The sequence below is a fragment of the Papio anubis genome, chromosome 1, assembly GCF_008728515.1.
Source record: "Papio anubis isolate 15944 chromosome 1, Panubis1.0, whole genome shotgun sequence".
In the NCBI taxonomy this organism is placed as follows: domain Eukaryota; kingdom Metazoa; phylum Chordata; class Mammalia; order Primates; family Cercopithecidae; genus Papio; species Papio anubis.
Window position 1 is genome coordinate 134,850,666 of NC_044976.1, and position 19,763 is coordinate 134,870,428.

A 19,763-nucleotide genomic window follows, 5' to 3' on the forward strand; every position below is an offset into this window, starting at 1 on the left:
GCCAGGCTGGTCTTGAACTCCTGACCTCAAATGATCCGCCCGTCTCAGCCTCCCAAAGTACTGGGATTATAAGCCTGAGCCATCACGCCCAGCCAGTATTTAAAATAATTTAAGTGGACAAATATAAGTAAAAATATTGGCTTCAAGAAAACACATTAAAACGTTTAGACCCATTATTTTGGGGTAGTGAATTTTTTTTTTTTTTTTTTTTTTTTGAGACAGAGTCACACTCTGTTGCCAGACTGGAGTACAGTGGCGCCATGTTGGCTTACTGCAACCTCTGCCTCCTGGGTTCAAGCGATTCTCCTGCCTCAGCCTCCTAAGTAGCTGGGATTACAGGCACGCACCCCCATGCCCAGCTAATTTTTTTGTATTTTTAGTAGAGACGGTTTTACCATGTTGGCCAGGATGATCTCCATCTCCTGACCTCGTGTTCCACCCACGTTGGCTTCTGAAAGTGCTTTGATTACAGGTGTGAGCCAAAGTGCCTGGCCATGAAATTATTATCTTAATGGTTTTTTCCCACCTACCCCATATTCCTCCAATAAATTTGTCTTTTCTACTATCAAAAAAAAATCCATCAGAAGTTTTCTGTGATTATTTTTGTTGGTTTTGTTTTATTTTGTTGGTGTGTTTTTATGTTATAAGTACTAGAATACACAAAATTGCTTGATTTCTGGTTCAGTGCATTGGTACGTTGTCTTGGAACCAGAGGTTTCTTGGTGAACATAGCAGGAATCTATGCTAAGAGTACATTCCATTATGACTTAAGAAAGGATATTCAGGTTTTAAAGGTGATTCTCATTCAGAGATGGATACCTCGTGAAGTTAATGAAATGTAAACTTTAGATACTTCACTTCCAAGACCCATACTTAGTTTTATACAGGCATACCCCCATTTTATTGTGTGGCACTTTATCGTGCTCCACAGGTACTACATTTTTTACAAATCGCAGGTTTATGGTAACCCTACCTCCAGTAAGTCTCAGCGCCATTTTTCCAATAGCATGTGTTGACTTCATGTCTCCGTTTCACATTTTGGTAATTCTTGCAATATTTCAAACTTTTTCACTGTTATTCTGTCTGTTATGGTGATTTGTGATCAGTGATCCAAATTTGAAGTTATTGTAATTGTTTTGGGGTGCCACAAACCATGCCCATATAAGATGCCAAACTTAATTGATAAATGTGTGTGTTCTGACTGTTCAACCAAGCAGCTGTTCCCTGGTCTCCCTCCCTTTCATTGGGCCTCTCTATTCTCTGAGAACCAACAATAGTGAAATTAGGCCAATTAATAGCCCTACAATAGACTCTAAGTGTTCAACTGAAGAGTCGCACATCTCTTACTTTAAATCAAAAGCTAGAAATGATTAAACTTAATGAGGAAGGCATATTGAAAGTCAAGATAGACTGCAAGCTAGGCCTCTTAACAGTTAGCCAAGTCATGAGTGCAAAGGAAAAGTTCTTGAAAAAAATTAAAAGTGCTGCTACAGAGAACACATGAATGATAAAGTGAAACAACCTTATTGCTGTTACGGAGAAAGTTTTAGTGATCTGGATAGACTGTCAGCTGCAACATTCCCTTAAGCCAAAGCCTAATCCAGAGCAAAACTTTCTCTTCAATTCTATAAAAGCTGAGAGCTGTCAGGAAACTGCAGTAGAAAAGAAGCTAGCAGAGTTTGGGTCATGAGATTTAAGGAAAGAAGCCATCTTCATAACATAAAAATGCAAGGTGAGACAGCAAGTATTGATGTACAAGCTGCAGCAGTTTATCCAGAAGACATAGCTGAGATAATTGATGAAGGTGGCTACACTGAACAATACAAAATTCAGTTTAGCTAAAACAGACTTCTATAAGGAAGAAGATGCCATCTAGGACTTTCATAGCTAGAGAGAAGTCAATGTCTGGCTTCAGAGCTTCAAAGGACAGGCTGACTCTTGTTAGGGATTATTGTAGCTTGTGGCTTTACGTTGAAGCCAGTGCTCATTTACCATTCGAAAAAATCCTAGGCCCTTAAGAGTTACAGTAACTCAGCCGGGCACAGTGGCTCACACCTATAATCCCAGCACTTTGGGAGGCTGAGGCAGGCAGATCACCTGAGGTCAGGAGTTTGAGACCAGCCTGACCAACATGGAGAAACTCTGTCTCTACTAAAAATACAAAATTAGCCAGGCGTGGTGGCGCATGCCTGTAATCCCAGCTACTCAGGAGGCTGAGGCAAGAGAATTGCTTCAACCTGGGAGGTGGAGGTTGCAGTGAGCCGAGATTGCGCCATTGCACTCCAACCTGAGCAACAAGGGCGAAACTCCATCTCAAAAAAAAAAAGAAAGAAAGAAATATGGTAACTCTACTCTGCCTATATTTTATAAGCAGAACAACAAAGTCTGGATGGCAACATATCTGTTTACAGGATGTCACTGAAAATTTTAAGCCCACTGTTGAGATCTACTGCTCAGAAAAGAAAGACTTCTTTCAAAATATTACTGTTCATTGACAATGCACCTAAGTCACCCAAAATTTCTGATGGAGATGTACAAGGAGATTAATTTTACATCTGCTAACACAGTATCCATTCTGTAGCCCATGGACAAAGGAGTAATTTTGACTTTCAAGTCTGATCATTTAAGAAACGTATTTCATAAGGCTATAGCTGCCATAGATAGTTATTCCTCTGATGAATCTGGGCAAAATAGATTGAAAACCTTCTGGAAAGGATTCATCATTCTAGATGCCATTAAGAACATGTGTGATTCATGGGAAGAGGACAAAATACCGACATTCACAGGAGTTTGGAAGAAGCAGGTTCCAGCACTCATGGATGACTTTTAGAGGTTCAAGACATCAGTGAAGGAAGTAACTACAGATGTGGTGAAAAGAGCAAAAGAACTACTAGAATTAGAAGTGGAGACTGAATTGCTGCAATCGCATGATAAATTTGATTGGATAAGGTGTTGTATCTCATGGGTAAGCAAAAAAAAAAAAAAATGGTTTCTTGAAATGGAATCTACTCCTGGTGAAGATGTTAAGAACATTGTTGAAAAAGCAAGAAAATATTTAGAATACTACATACACTAAGGTGATAGGGCAGAGGCAGGGTTTGAGAGGATTGACTCCAGTTTGGAAAGGAATTCTACTGTGGGTAAAATGTTGTCAAACAGCATCATTATGCTATGGAGAACCGTGTTTTGTGAAAGGAGGAGTTAGTGTGGCAAACTTTATTGTTGTCTCACTTTAAGAAACTGCTGCAGCCATTCCAACCTTCAGCAACCACCAGCCTGCTCAGTCAGCAGCTTATCCACATCCCTCCTACTATCAACAAGAATACGACTCATGGAGGTGAAGATGATTGTTAGCATTTTTTGGCAATAAAGCATTTTTAAATTATGGTATGTAAGTTATTTTTTTTAGACATGTACCGTTGCCCACTTAACAGACTACAGTATAATGTAAACATAATGTATATGCACTGGAAGACCAAAAAAATTGTGTGACTTGCTTTATTTTGATACTTGTTTTATTATGTGGTCTCAAACTGAACCTGCACTTTCTCCAAGGTATGCCTGTATTCTGTTTCTTAGAGGAACTCCACATATTTGTATAAGATTGGCTCTACCCTGTTCTCACTGTGTGTGACTATGCTGGTCATAAATGTGTTCATACCCACTATGTGTCTGTAAGACAAAACTTACTCTGACTTGTCTCTTCCCATGCTTTTTCATCTTTCTACTCTAGGCTAAGAGTAGAGGTAGATCTTAGAGAAGAGGGACCTGACAAAATTTTAATGTAGTTGTCTTTTTCTTTGACAAAGGAAGGAAATCGCATCTCAAGAGGTTCTTTCTTTTTCTGTGTTTTGCTTTCTCTGTCATTTCTTAAGAGTCAGTGTTCTTGCAGCCCTCTGCCTGTCCAAAATCTCCCATTGCCACCCTAAGTCTCCACGACCTGCTTTACCCTCATAATTCTCAAATTCCAAATTTGTGTCCCACATTATCATTCACTTCAAAAACTCTATTCTTTGACTGGGCATAGTGGTGCATGTGCCTGTAATCCCAGTTCTTTGGGAGGCCAAGACAGCAGGATCACTAGAGCCCAGGAGGTTGAGGCTGCAGTGAGCTGTGATGGTGCCACTACACTCCAGCCTGGGCAACAGAGCAAGACCCTGCCTCAAAAAAATAAATAATAATAATTCTATTTTTAAAATATGTATTATTAGGAAAGCAGTCTGCCTAAGCCATATTATTATGCCACGAGTATCATGTTGCACTTTTGCTAATTATCACCTTTATTTTCTTATAGGCTCATTTCGCTTCTTCCCACCTCCTCCTTCTCACTTCAGCTTTTTGGGTGTTGAAAACTTCTAAACTTTCCTCTTTTTCCTTATCTTATTTAGATAATGACACCCTTTGTTGTGTTCTATGGATACAGTTGTCTATTTTTTTCTTCTTTTCACATAGCTCAGCATGTTTTGGGAGTCCCTGGCGGACAGTTTTGTTTACTTCTAGGTATTAAAACTGACATCGGATAAGACTGTCACTGGGTTGCTAGGTGTATATGATTAAACATCTACCCCCAAGATTAGAAGAGGAGAAATAGTGACAGATTCTTACCTTTTGTAAAGGAAGGGTAGTGGGAGCACAGCTCCTTTTTTTAACTCCATGTCTCATAGATTAAACCTTGCAAAGGAAATTTTTTTTATTATGTAAAGATAGTTGTTATTGTTGTTTACCATTTATGCCTGATTACTGCTCAGGGTAATAATAGTAGCTCTTTAACAACACCCTAAGCCATTGAAATCAATACCTGGAGGGAGAGAAAACACAGTATTGAGATACTGAGGTGGGGTGGGGTGGCTGATTAGAGTGACAGAACACCAAGGCAAGTACAGTTTTCTTCTAGTAAAATTATGCCATACTATGTTTATAATCAAGTAAAAATGAAAGTATATTTTGTAAGCTATGTTTACTTTCAGCATATTATCTGTTTACATAGGTTCTGTTAAATATTATTTACTGTGGTTATCAACCCAACATTTAAAAACCAGAATTGCATATACTTGTACTATCATTGTTTGTACTGTCTTGGAGGTTAATAGATAAAAAGCATTTTAACAGTTTAAAGAACATCATTATCGTTTGTATTTTTTCATTTTAACAGAAGGGGACGAACTGGTAGTTCCTGAAACATCAGATAATAGTCGGAAACAAATGGTTAGAAATATTAACAATAAGCGGCGTTATTCCTTCAGAGTCCCAGAAGAGGAAAGGATGCAGCAGAGGAGGTAGATATTTAACCTGTACTATCATCCATGCCTGCTTGTACATCTGGGACTACTTGGTGATGACACTATATTTAATTTGGAAGGAAAACTGGGTATCTGAAAATCTCATTCATCTGTGGTGTCAAAAACTGCAATAATGAATGTAACTTCTCTATCTCATTTTAATTAATATTCTCAAAATTGTGAATATGCACCGGATTAAAGTACCATATTTTTATTCACCTTATTCACTTCTCTATGAATATGGAATAGTCATCCTTTTGGATTGTGTACCTTTCTACAATATAAGCATAGGACATAGCTGTGCATACAGTAAACCTGTATATGTCTAAGAAGTTCAGACTTTTCATGAGCAAACAGAAGTAGGATTGAAGTGTTACCATTTTTAAAGAGATACATAAAATGTTCAGAATTATATGTAAAATAGAGCTTCTTTGATGTCTTAAGTATTTGAAAAGACCCTCTCTACTTTTCCTCCTAAAATAATAAGATCTTATATTTAAAATTTAAAACAAAACATTCTAAGGAAGTAAATTTTTAATTGAGTATATTCTGTTACTCTAACTATATTCTTATTAATGTGATTTAACAGTTGTATTTTTATTAAGAAAATTAAGTGTGCTTAATTTTTTTCATAAGCTACATAAATTAACTATGGAAACAGTGTCTAAACAGATGCTTTGTTTTACAGGGAAATGCTACGAGATCCAGAAATGAGAAATAAATTAATTTCTAATCCAACTAATTTTAACCACATAGCACACATGGGTCCTGGAGATGGAATACAGATCCTGAAAGATCTGCCCATGGTAAGAGGAATTAAGAGTGAATGTAAAAAAGTGCAGATGTCGGGGGAATATAAATAGGCTTATGCGTAAACTTCAAAGGATATGTGAATGTAATGAGGAAATGTTTCTCTCAGTATACCACAATATGTCTAAGATACATGATGACATACCTGATGAACAAAACATAAAATTTAGACATCTGTCAAAAGCCAAACAAATCAAGTTCTTATTTAGTTCCATATTGGAGAATTTCTCCCATGCCTATGTTTACTATTGTTGGTGGAAGAAACTACCAGATTTGGAGAGGTTCTATACCAAATTTGGAATGTGGTTACCAAATCACTAAAATTTCACTACATATTAGCAAATCAATACAGATATTTGGCCTACTCTTTTTTTTTTTTTCTTCCCAGAGAACCACATTAGCTTGTTCATTAATGGTCACATCTGCCCGATAGTTGTGAAATTAAATCTTTTTCCTTTGCCGAGTTACAAACATTACCTGGTCAGTTGTACATGAAAAAGTATAACATAGGCCGGGTGTGGTGGCTCATGCCTGTAATCCCAGCACTTTGGGAGGCCAAGACACGCGGATTGCTTGAGGCCAGGAGTTAAAGACCAGCCCAGGCGACATAAGCAAGACCCCATTTCTTTCTTTTTTTTTTTTTTTGAGATGGAGTCTCGCTCTGGCCACCCAGACTGGAGTGCAATGGTGTGATCTCAGCTCACTGCAACCTCTGTCGCCCAGGTTCAAGCAATTCTCCTGCTTCAACCTCCTGAGTAGCTGGGATTACAGGCGCCCAGCACCATGCCCGTGTAATTTTGTATTTTTAATAGAGATGGGGTTTCACCGTGTTGATCAGGCTGGTCTCGAACTCCTGACCTTGTGATCCGCCCACCTCAGCCTCCCAAAGTTCTGGGATTACAGGCATGAGCCACCAAGCCCGACCAAGACCCTATTTCTATAAAAACATAACTGGGCTTTGTAATGTGTGCCTGTAGTCCTAGTTACTCGGGAGGCTGAGGTGGGAGGATTACTTGAGCCCAGGAGTTTGAGGCTGTGGGGAGCTATGATTGCCTTTGCATTGGGCAACTGAGCAAGACTGTATCTCAACAAAAGAGAAAAAAGTACAACATTGGAGAACTATTCTGTTTTAACAATATGAAGATTAGGCTCTGAGACTTGTCATGTTTAAATTAAGAATATTAGTGGAATTAGCCAGGCTCTGTACATTTCAGTACCATAGTTCTCTCAACATACTATTAAAACTGTAAAAATGACCCTTTTGATTGGTAGTGATAGCTGCTAAATTTTGCACAGAATTTTAAATATAATTCATATTTCATGGCAATTTGGGAGATGATTTGTGAATCTTGACCCCAATTGCTCTCTAACGAAATCTGTCTTAATTAAACCACATTATCAACACTACAGTGATAGAAGATATAAACATCTATTACTGACAGAAATTGATTGATAATATAGTTCGGTGTGCAGTCCAGTTTCTTTAAATTTAAAAAAACACTTTCTAAAGGGAGGTTTGCATTTATTTCATAGGAAGAGAAAAAAATCTGCATTCAAGTCTGAGTTCTTCATTGTAAATATCTCGGTTCATCAGTTGGCTCTGCTTGCTTATGAATGAATGTGACATTCTTACTACCAGTACCAATAATATCAAAATATTATCTTTTCTTTTTTTTTTTTTTTTTGAGACGGAGTCTTGCTCTGTCACCCAGGCTGGAGTGCAGTGGCCGGATCTCAGCTCACTGCAAGCTCCATATATTCATAATAATGTACTTTTCTTTATGGAGTTCAAACCAGCCTCATTAATCACTTAGGTTTTTGGAATAGGGTTAGCTCTGCTGAGTAAATATTTAAAAAGTGCAAAACTAGATTACAGCTTATCTTGATATAGTACTTTTAAAAATTTTCAGGTCGAGCACATGAAATATTAAAACTGTTATACTTTTCTATCATGTTTAAAAGCTATACTTTTTTTTTTTTTTTTTTAACCTTTTCCTGGTAGTGAGATCTCAGATTTCTCTCCATTCTTTTCCCATTAGGAACATTTGCTTAAAGTCCTGAGTCTGGTCCTCAGAAGTAAACATACCATAACTATAGAGTCCAAAGCCTGTTGTTTTTCCTTATGGAAGGTGGAATGTCAGGCACAAAATACCTTAAAGAATTTTTTTAAGTTGTGATAGATAACTGAAATGTGAATATATTTATGACTTATATTTGATAAGTCAAGTGCCGTGTAGAATTTTAATTAAACTTTTTAAATTGAGTTAGTAGTTTCTTCAATACATAATATGTAGTTAGCATTATGTAGGGATAGCAGGATACAGATTTCAAATATATATGTTGCAAAACAAAACATCAGCAAATATAAAATTATTTCAGTAGTTACAAGGTTTTTAATAGATATTCTTTTAAAATTGAAATTTCTTACACTTTTGTTTCATTTTACTACACAGAAAAGAATGTTTTGATCTCCTACATTCCGACAATGTAGCTAGAAGTATTATAGAAAATGTTTGTAGACATTCTATTCTAGCCCACATATTACAGTGTTTAACAGAATGTTACTCTGCTTGGTGTCCTTCTGCTATCAGGTGAAAAATCCGTTTGCTAATGTTCCAGAGTTCTTTCAGACCTTCGTATCCAATAAGACTGCACCTTGATGCCAAAATGTCAGATTTGAAACACTGTAAGAACTTTTATATCAGAGATCCCTCCTTACTCTACATTTTCTTCCCTCTTCCTTCCACCACTTTAAGAAAAAAAAAAAAGAGATAAAAAGAAAAAATCTGTATCTTTTTATTCAAAATAAGGTCTAGTCTTTATTGATAAGATAGCATTTTCCACAGAATCATTAGACTGCTTGATTTTTAGTATTTGTTGTCACCTAATTTTGTTAACACATGATAATGGTTCTTTTTGGCATTAACACAAGTGACTTTTTGCCCTCTCATTGCAATTCCGTTTTTAATGTGCCCTTCATTGCTTTAACGTTTTCTTATCACGTAAGTGCTTTTGTATTTCCAGGACAAGAAGTTGGTGTAAATTTTTGAAACCTGTTTCTTCACCTGTACATGTAGTATGCATCAAAGATTTTATCTGTCTGAATTCCTGTTCTTCACAAGCAGATTTTATTTTCACATGACTTTTTTCTGTTTCACTACCAAAGGACATATAACCTGAGGCTTTTTTATAGGCATCATTGAAACATCTAACAAATATTTATTGAGCTCTTACTGTGTGCCCAGAACCATCTTCATCTCAGAGTAGACACTAGTAAATATAATAATATGCATGTCTGAAAATAATTAAGCATGCCTGTACTTGTGTATGTATCTGTTGAAAAGCTTGTGATATTTTAATGTATTCTCAGATGTTAATATGTTCTTTCCATTGAAATAGAATTATTACAAACTGTCTCATAAAATAAAGAAGAATTAAATTTATCTAATGTTAACATATATGAGTTTTTAAATACCAAAGCCACATGTTGTCATCTATTCAAAGAGCATGTGTCTCAGACATTTTTATGTTTTAATTTATTCAAATCAGTATTGCTTTCCTGTGAAATACTTATAAGCTTAGAAAGTTTATTGTATGTCTTTAGAAATTTAATTCTGTTGCTTTTGTGCCAGATGATCTTGAAACAGAATTGTTCGCTTTTTGAATATGGAAGGGGCAGTCAGGCTAAGTAAGGGAGTCATATACCTGTATCAGATCCAAACCTTTATTTGTATCTAAGTGAGCCAAGACAATATAAGCAATTAATATAAGATGGTTTGTGTGGCTTATAAATAGATGCTATATTCGTTTTCTTGAATTTTTAAAATAATCTACCGTTTTTAATACATGGTTGCTATTTGTAGTAAAGAACAAATTTTTCTCTAATTTGGATGCAAGGATAATACTTTACCTCTAGAAGATTTATTTTTAGCACATTACATTTCTCCTAGCTTTTAATGCATTACTAAAATTGTTAATAAAAATATATTTTCGAGCGTAGTGGCATCCTGGAGCTTAAAGAGTCAAAGTTTCAGGTAGAAAGTACTGATTTTATTCATATCTCTGGAATAAAAACATGATCTTACATAGGAGCCTTTCTTTTAAGCCTAGGTAATTTATGCGATCTCTTTACAAAGCAGGTTCATCTCAGCTCGTGGGAACACGAATGCCATGCTGGATTCAGTTAGTATTCTCTCCAACATGCCATTCACCCTCTGCCTCTAATGAAGGAATCATGTTTTCTGGAAACATAACTGTTCTTCAAGAACTGAATCCTGAAAATTCCCATTAGAGAAGGTGACTGGCTACTGAGTGTTGGTTCCTGAATATTCAGAAGTAGTTCTTTTATCTCTAAAATTAGTCCTTGGATTCAAAAGCTTTTTTCTATGTCTTTGATATTATATTATTTCATTTTTAAATAATATATCTGAACATTGAAGGGAAGATTTTTAACTTAAGAAAATAAACATGTTCTTTTTGGGTGTCTAAATGGAAATAAGCTTGGGCTGCTTAAAGGTAAACCAATAATTAGTATATTCCATGGCTAACTGTTATAAGGAAATAAAATCAGTAAAAACAAACACATTATCAGGGAATGGTTTTACATGGTTTTATATTTCTAAAGAAGCAGTTTCATAACACATCTGTTTAGAAGCTGTTGTAGGTTCACTTGTTCATTTTCTTGCTTCTTTCTTGCTTTTTCTATCCTTAATGTTTGGTAGATTTGCCATATTTTGATTGTGTTATTACATAAGAAAATACTGAAGTAAACTCTGAAAGTCTAGTATCTCCGCAAGTCCAAATTCTCCTTACTTATTTTAATTAAAGAATAATTTTATAGAAAAGAATGATCTTTTTGCAAATCAGCTATTTAAGTAACTGGCAAGAGTATTATAAAATTTAACTTTCTAAGACCTAAAAGTATTTCATTAAGGATTCAGCTCTGATATAAGATACTATTCCATTTGTTCTATGTGCATGTTGTGTGAAATGTGAATCCATTTCCATCACCTTATTGCCTTTTTTCATCTTTCTTTTGTTTTTGATAGCCAGGTTTCCCTTATCCATCCCCTCATCATCACTCCGGTCTGATCTCCTCTCCGATCAACTTTGAACACATCTATCACATGACTGTTAATTCTGCTGAAAAATTTCTCTCTCCTGATTCCATAAACCCTGAATATTCCCCGTCTCTACGCTCTGTCCCTGGTACACCAAGCTTTATGACTCTGAGGGTATGAACAGCTGAGTCAGGTGTTAACTTTTACTAACCATGTATGGATTTCCTTTTGCCTGGCTTTAATAAGTAACACCGCTGAGATGGTGCCATCTTGTGAACCTTTTCCTTTGGCCTATTTCTTTCCTGCCAAACTTCTCCTCTTCCTCTTCCTCTGTTTATCTTCCTCTTCTTTCTTTCCCATTTCCATTTGTTTCTTCTTTTGAGGAAGAAGATGGAGGAATAGGAAAGATTTCAATTTTTATTTTTGAAACACAGTATTGAAGATTTGTCTATGTTTAATGAAAGATTTTTCCATCATAAGAAATAGCTCTCTATTCTATTAAAACAAACAGGAAAGGGCTCCCAGAATTTCTGAATTTTTTAGCTCCTTACCCTATAACCAGTTCAATTCAGTGAAATGTTTTATATTTAGTGAGGTTAGTCTGTGGTAGAGCCCATCCACAGACCTATCTACAATAAACCCCTTTTTGAAAAGCTTAAAAATCTCCAAAGTAAAAAGTTAAAAAATTAATATTAATGAGTAACAAAAATTCTAAAAATAAGTAGATACTAATCTTTGAGTTACTGAAATGCATGTAATTCCAACCAGGATCCAAGGTAAGAAAACTAAAGCAAAGAGAGGAAAATTTAGAAAGCATGCTGTATTCTGAAGGATTATGGCAGCTGCTGTTGGTCTCTTCCATTCAGCTTGTATCTTTGCTACCAGTGGCTTTGCAATAGGGTGGAGAGCTGGTGGCCATTAAAGCTGAATATTCATATGTCCATCAAGTGGTGTATGCTTACAGTAACTTCAAGGGAACATCTTCTAAAGTTAGTTTTGCAGGTAATAAAATGTTTGAATTGTATCATGTATCACTTCCCACAACGTCCCCTAACTTACAGCAATAGTAGATCAATTTTTGTATTTATATATGTAGAAATTTTCCAATTAGAAAATTAGCTATAGGATGGGAAGTTTATTTTTTTGTTTGTATTATAGTTATTCTAAATTATAACGTTTTAAATGTTATTGACATTTAAATTATTATATCACTTAAACATCTTATCTGATCAAATTAAATTAACCATGATAAAATAAGTCTTAGTTTGCTTAGACTGCAGGGAGTGGATTCCAGAGGAATTTTGTATTTGTTAATCAGGAACTTTTCACTGGGTAGGATGGCTCACACATGTAATCCCAGCTCTTTGGGAGGCTGAAGCAGGAGGATCACGAGCCTAGGAGTTTGAGACAACCCTGGCCAACCATAGCGAGACCCCATTTCTGCAAAAAATAAAAATAAATTAGCTGGATGTGGTGGCACATGCCTGTGGACCCAGCTACTTGGGAGGCTGAGGAGAGAAGATCACTTGCGCCTGGGAGCTCTATGTGGCAGAGAGCTGTGATTGCACCACTGCACTCCAGCTTAGGTGATAGAGCAAGACTCTGTCTCAAAAAAATAATAACTTTTCATATAAAAGACTATGGAAATGTTGCTTTAGTTAGTCATCTATAACTAGAAATACCGTACCATCAAATGAAAGTCTTACCCTAATCTTATGCATATTTGTACCTTGAAAGGACCAGAGGCTTAGGTTTCTTGTCACTTTATAATGAAATGTATTCAACTCTAGCTGACTGAATGATAAACTTTTTTTTTAACAAAACTTTTTTTTTTTTTTTTTGTCATTCCTTTATTATTTCAGCCCGTTACGGTGTTACTAAGTTTCAGGTATATTTTGTAGCCTTAATTTTTGCTATTTATTCTAGGGTAGGTTTGTTTTATAGGAAAGGACAACATCAATATATATTAAGGTTTACAGAAAAACAATAACGAAATGTATAGCCTGAAACAAATATTCCCATCTCCTTTGAGCTTTTCCTGGCTGCGTTGTTCACACGTTGCTTGCATCTTACAGGGTTGCTCCTGTAAATGTGACTGTTGAATTGCTAGCATTGACTATTTCCATTTTAATTTTTTTATTTTCTTAGAGAAAAAAAAAGCATCTGCTTTAAATAATGCACCAAGAATTACATGGACTGTGCAAATTTGGTAGATAAACCAAATTCATGTAGATGGCATCGGTTAAATTTGGGGCCAACAAGTTGCCAACTTTCAGTATGTGCGATTCTTCAAAATGTATGCTTTGGAGCTTTTCAAGTGATATTAATGCATGCTTTCCCAAGTGCTGGCTTTGACCCTTTTTTAGTTGTTTTGCCATAACCTTTTCTCAGGCATTTCAGGTGCATGTAGGAAAGCTCAGTGCTGCAAACTTTCTCAGAGCTCTAACCTCTCCTTGGAGTGAGTTTCACAATTGCATGGCATCTGGGAACTCAGTTTCCAGTTCTAGACTTTTATTATAACTAAAAAATATTTTTTAGCCCCATTTGTACATTTCTTTATTGCTTGTTTCTTTTAACCTCAAAAGCCTTAAGTATTTATGCCCATTTCATTGTATTCTATGTTAAATTATTTAACCTAGATCATATAGCAAAGAAAACAGTCATCTTTTAAGTGTTTGCGTAGAATGTTACTTTGTATCTTTAAAACACAGACCTGTAACTTCAAATCAATATTAACTGAACACTGTTTTACAGAAAGGATCATATTTTGAAATTACATTGCCAACTGAATTAATCTCAATACTCAAATTAGAAAATTGGGATTGCAGATATAATCTATTCATTTTCCATTTATTTATTCAGCAAATATCTTTCAGCACCTAACTATTTTAGGTGCTGGAGAGTTTAGTGTTATTGTAATAGCAGTCAGTATAAGAAATTATGTGATGACTAAAGAACTGAGGCTAGGGAACTGTATGCTTACTGAATAACCAGGACAAATGAACTGTCAGCCCAAAAGCTGAGGACCCTGAGGTGGTGAGTGTGGAGGATGGTGTGCCTACCAACAGTGTCCCCCTGGGTTTCCATGTTTAAAGGTCAAGTATGAGGACATTTAGTAAAATATGTAAAATGTAATTTAAGCATTTAGGCCTTTTCTCTTACTGAAACTTCTAAAACCATTTAGGTAAGATAGATTTCTATTAACATTAAATAACATAAGTCATGAATAAACATAAGTCATACCACAAAGGTTATCAACGTATGGCAGGTATGTGAATAAATTTCTCTAATGTGTTTTCTGTGTTAAGCTACTAGAAGAAAAAGTAATATTTCCTGAGCCCAAAACGATGAGAAAAGATTGTGGTTTTGAAACAGTAAAATGAGGCAGACAGTTGTAACATTTTTAAAAAATAACTAGTTAGCTTGGTGTTCTATTGCATTTGAAAACAGCATGATACACTATCATCAACGGTTAAAGAAATTGTGTTGGAAGAAAAGATAGGGCCGGGCGCGGTGGCTCAAGCCTGTAATCCCAGCACTTTGGGAGGCCGAGACGGGCGGATCACAAGGTCAGGAGATCGAGACCATCCTGGCTAACACGGTGAAACCCCGTCTCTACTAAAAATACAAAAAAACTAGCCGGGCGCAGTGGCGGGCGCCTGTAGTCCCAGCTACTCGGGAGGCTGAGGCAGGAGAATGGCGTGAACCCGGGAGGCGGAGCTTGCAGTGAGCTGAGATCCGGCCACTGCACTCCAGCCTGGGCGGCAGAGCGAGACTCCGTCTCAAAAAAAAAAAAAAAAAAAGATAGGAAACACATCAAATTGTTAATAGTATCTGGTGAATTCACAGGGGACTTTTTTGGTCCCTTATGATTTCATTATTATATGTTCTGCAGTTCATGAGTATTACCTTTATAATCAGAAAAAAAAGCAAACAATTTTAATGAACTAGTTAGCACTGAGAGAACACCAGGTTAATAAATATATCTTCCAGTCACATTTTGTTATGTCTTAGTGGCTATGACTATCTGTGTGATTTTCTGATGATGTAGAAAAGATAAAGGATTACCCTATACTAACGGTAGCCTATAGCATTCTATGAAGAGAGCATCTCTTTTCAAAGGAAAGTTGCATGTTATAATTTAACTTGGAATTAAACTATTTGGCTTTACTCAACAAATTGATCCTTTGGAAAAGTCACAAAACTTGATTTTTTTAGGGCTTTCAATGTGTGATTTTTTTTTTCATTGCATTTCCATTATAGAGTTAAGGTCTTATTTAAACATGTAAAATTTGTGATCCCCCCACCACCAAGCAGAATTGCTGGGAGTTTGTTGTTGTGGTTTTGAGATGGAGTCTCGCTCTGTCGCCCAGGCCAGAGTGCAGTGGCACGATCTTGGCTCCTCCGGCAACCTCCACCTCCCGGGTTCAAGCAATTCTCCTGCCTCAGCCTCCTGAGTAGCTGGGACTACAGGTGCGTGCCACCACGCCAGCTAATTTTTTGTATTTTTAGTAGAGACAGGGTTTCACCATATTGGCCAGGCTGGTCTCGAACTCCTGACCTCGTGATCCGCCCACCTCAGCCTCCCAAAGTGCTGGGATTACAGGCCTGAGCCACCGCGCCTGGCCAGAATTGCTGTTTTGATGTGACTAAAAGGAAGTTTGAAAGTGATATTGCAGATAGCTGTATGAGGTTGTTACTAGAACAGAGGAAAGAAAGGGCACATAGTGGGACTGGGCTACATGCTTTCTTTTTACTAGTATAATTAGCTTCATCCTTAGACAAGCCCCAGGAGGCAATTATCCCCATGATACTGCTGAGGGAACTGGGGCTCAGAGTTTAGCAACCCCAAGCCCTGCTGTTAGTCAACTGTGCAGCACAGATGTGAGTAGTGGGCCAAATCCCTCTGTAGCCTGTGCTCACAGCCACCATACTGCTTTTATGGCACACCCTCTTGAACAGCCAGTGAAGGAGAGGCTGGCTGACAATAGGCTAGTAAGATTACCATCATTTTCTTACCTATGAAAGAAAAATCAATAAGGAGTAGATAAATCTTCCAAGTAAATATATATAAATCTGTTTATAAATTATAAGAAATCAAATCCAGACCATTTGCTTCAGAAGATGCTTACATGAGGCTGGGATTACGTCAGCAAATGGAGAAAAGCCTTGTGAGTGTTAAAAGAGATGTTAATAACATGGTATATATAGTTTGCCTTCTGCAGGATTTATAAAGAATATTGAAATATTTTTCAATATTCAATATCTGGACTTTTTCAGCCCCAACATTTCATCCTTCTGGTCTGAAAAAGATTGGGGCCTTTGGGGAGTCTGCCTGCTTTCTGTTCTCAACTATAACCAGACAGCTCACTCTGCACACCACCTCTCTGGCTATCCTTTAGGTGTGTGTGATTTGCAAAACATTCTGTGGCCTATTTTCCTACCTCACACACTAAAATCATTCAGTAATTAAATGGAAAAATCAGTAAGGAGTAGATAAATCTTCCAAGTAAATGTATATAAACCTGTTTATAAACTTTGAAATCAAATCCAGACCATTTACATCAGAAATTAGTTTTCAAACTAATAGTCCCAAATTAACTAACTTCACCTAGTTTGTGAGTATTGCAGCATCTTATTTCTAATCTCAGTATTACTATTGGTGTGAGTCAGTAAAGATGCCTGGTGACCGGGGTGTGAACTTATAAATGGCACATTTAGTATCACATCAATAAAACATTTTCTTGAGAAGAATATAATTTTAGTAGAATTTTCTCCAAACGGACTTATTCAGCTGTTGAGCAAATAAAAATGTCATACATGGTAAAAACTTTCAGTTATCGGCAAATGTCCATGTAATTCTACCCTTCACTGTCACATCTAACCATATAACTTTTACTTACTGTTTTTACAACCCAAAAAATGCTGTTTACTGATAAGTATTTCAGTAAGTATAAGTACTTATTCCTGATTAGGATGAGATTTACTTCATGCTAGGTTTTTATTACTTTTGTGGGTGGGAAAGACTATATAATCTGCTGTTCCTTACTGTGTGTCATTCTGGTCAAAATGACTTTATTTCTTGGTAATTATAGTGAAAAATAGACATCTCTGCAGAAAAATCAGTTTCTTTCTGGCTAAAGGATGTCTCTCTTGCTTTTGTTTATAGAACCCTCGGCCTCAGGAAAGTCGGACAGTATTCAGTGGCTCAGTCAGTATTCCATCTATCACCAAATCCCGCCCTGAGCCAGGCCGCTCCATGAGTGCTAGCAGTGGCCTGTCAGCAAGTAAGTGCCGGGGCTGCAGGAAGGTGCCTCCGAGACAGGGTGACCCCAGCTCCTTCCCCTCCTGTCCTGTGGGTGACATGTCCTTCACTTACGTGTGCCCATTGCATTCTCAAGTGGCTGAAGTGTCTCACACCCTGCTGGGTAATGCCTAATAGGCACAAATGCAGTTGTTAAGAAAATAGTCCCCAAGTCCTTTTAGAGTATACAGGCCATCTGGGAGACAGACAAATATGATTACAAATTGTGGTGATAAATGCTCTGAAGGAAGTAAACAGCATACAGTAATAGAGAATAACAAGGAGTAACTGTTCGGGATGAATCCCTACTTGGCAGAATAATTAGGAAAATCACTCCCTAGAGGTGGAGTCATGTTTGAGTAATATTTGGTTAACTGAAAGAAGGCTAGTGTGGCTACATGGTAGTGGTGAGGAAGTAACAAAAATTAGAGGGGAGTAGCAGGTAAGGGTCAGACCAGCAGGGACTTGAAGACCAAGGTAAGACATTTTTTACTTTATTCAAAAGCAAAAGGAAGACTTTTAAGTAGGGAAAATTTTTCATTCAATTTACATTCTTAAAACAATCCTGCAGGCTGCCAAGTGGAGAATGGACTAGAGGCGGGAAGAGTGGAAGCCAGCATCCAGATAGGAGACTCCTAGAGTGATCCCGGTGGAAACCGATGAGGGCTTGGGATGCAGCAGGGGCAGAAGGAGAGAAAATGGTAGATTCTCCAGATATATTTTCAGAGTTAAAAGCTGTAAGACTTGATGAATTAGTTGTGGAAAAGTAAGGGAGAGAGTTAAAGATGACACCCAGACTTTCTGCTAGGGCCTTAGTATGATACCATTTACTCCCATTTACCACCATTTAAGAAGGGGCTGGGGCAGGACATTCCAGGCATGTGCAAAGTTCCAGAGGAAGCAAAAAAAAAAAAAAAAAAAAATGCATATGTTTGATTCACTGAAAGAAGGCCAGGAGTGGATTCAAGAATATACCCTTTACTACAATAAAGATAACATTCATTCAGTACACATCTTTGAGGTTCCATTAGCTACCAACTCTTCTGCTGAGGTGCTGGGGGTAAAAATCATATATGACCTAGTACCTGTTTCAGGTGTGTCTCAGTCTTTATTAGTCTCTTTCTCTCTCTCTCTCTCTCTTTTTTTAAACTGTACTCGGAACTGCAACATCTCTTTTCTACACTTTCAAACTAGAACCTTGAGCTAAGGGACCGTAGAGAGAAAAAACTGCTCCATGGTGCACTTAGGTTCAGCTACTGTCACGGAGCAACTTTTTGGTGGGGAGAAAGGTGTATAAAAAGATATTGTCTGCCTGAATAAAATTATACAAAGATGCTAAAGGCTACTTACCTCAAAATGAGAGAAATGTACAGATGGGACATCTGGCTGATTTAAAAAAATAAATTTTACTCCCGTCAAATTCACTGCAATCTTAGATATTTCCTGGGTTATAAGCAGTGAGGTTGTACATTGTCAAGTGATCATTGTAGTTTCTTACCTGGGGAAGACTGTTCTTGGCTGAAGGGTTGCTTTTCTGTAACTTCCTCAAATGTGTGCTTTCCCGGGAGCATGGCACTTGCTGGGAGATCAGAGAGAGTGTCAATCGAGTGTGCCAGCGTAAATGCAGTCCCAAAGTATACCAGGTGCAACTTCAGTGAAACCTTTTTTCACCTCCATGCAAATGAACTTTAAGAGAAAGTAACTGCACTAAATTCAATTTCACATTTAAAAGTCATTGAGTCAGAAAACTTACTTGTTCCCTTCTATTCTTGAATGTTAGATGGTTGAGTTCAAGTCTTCTGATGCAGATTGAGTTTCCACCATTCATTTGCACTTCATTCAGCAAGTACTGATTTTGGCACCCAATTTGTGCCCAGGTATTTCTTTTTTTTTTTTTTTAGATTCTGGCAACATAAAGGTGAATGATGTTGTGTTAGTTACCTCTTGCTACATAAGAAATTATCCCACAAATTAGGAGCTTTAAAATAGCAAACATTTATTATCTCACAGTGCCTTAGGGTCAGGAATCTGAGAACATCATAGACTGGATGGCTCTGGTTCAGGGTTTCTCAGAAGATTGCAGTTGAGTTGTTTGCTGGGGCCACAGTCACCTCAAGACTCAGCTGTGACTAGAGAATCTGCTTCCAGGCTCACCCATGTGGTTGTAGACAGGTCTGAGTTCCTCACCGACTGTTGGTTGGAGGCTTCCCGTTTTTGCCATTGTGGGCCTCTCCATACCCAGTGCCTAAGTGTCCTTGTGGCCTGGCTGCAGGCTTCCTCCAGGGCAAGTGATCAGAGAGACAGAAGCAG

The 19,763-nt window shown here is 37.2% G+C and overlaps 1 protein-coding gene across 20 annotated transcripts in view; it reads left to right on the top strand.

Moving 5' to 3' along the window:
- CDC42BPA (CDC42 binding protein kinase alpha) overlaps positions 1-19,763 on the top strand; it is a 324,270-nt gene that overhangs the window by 291,544 nt on the left and 12,963 nt on the right. For 13 of the 20 annotated variants that reach the window (XM_031655158.1, XM_031655180.1, XM_031655161.1 and 10 more), the window contains 4 exons: positions 5,153-5,276; positions 5,968-6,085; positions 11,138-11,323; positions 17,319-17,436. In XM_031655158.1, the coding sequence (XP_031511018.1) occupies positions 5,153-5,276; positions 5,968-6,085; positions 11,138-11,323; positions 17,319-17,436 (546 nt within the window). Of the gene's footprint in view, positions 1-5,152; positions 5,277-5,967; positions 6,086-8,680; positions 8,776-11,137; positions 11,324-17,318; positions 17,437-19,763 lie in introns of those variants that run through there. The other 7 variants (XM_031655209.1, XM_021926575.2, XM_031655222.1 and 4 more) reach the window with 2 other exon arrangements.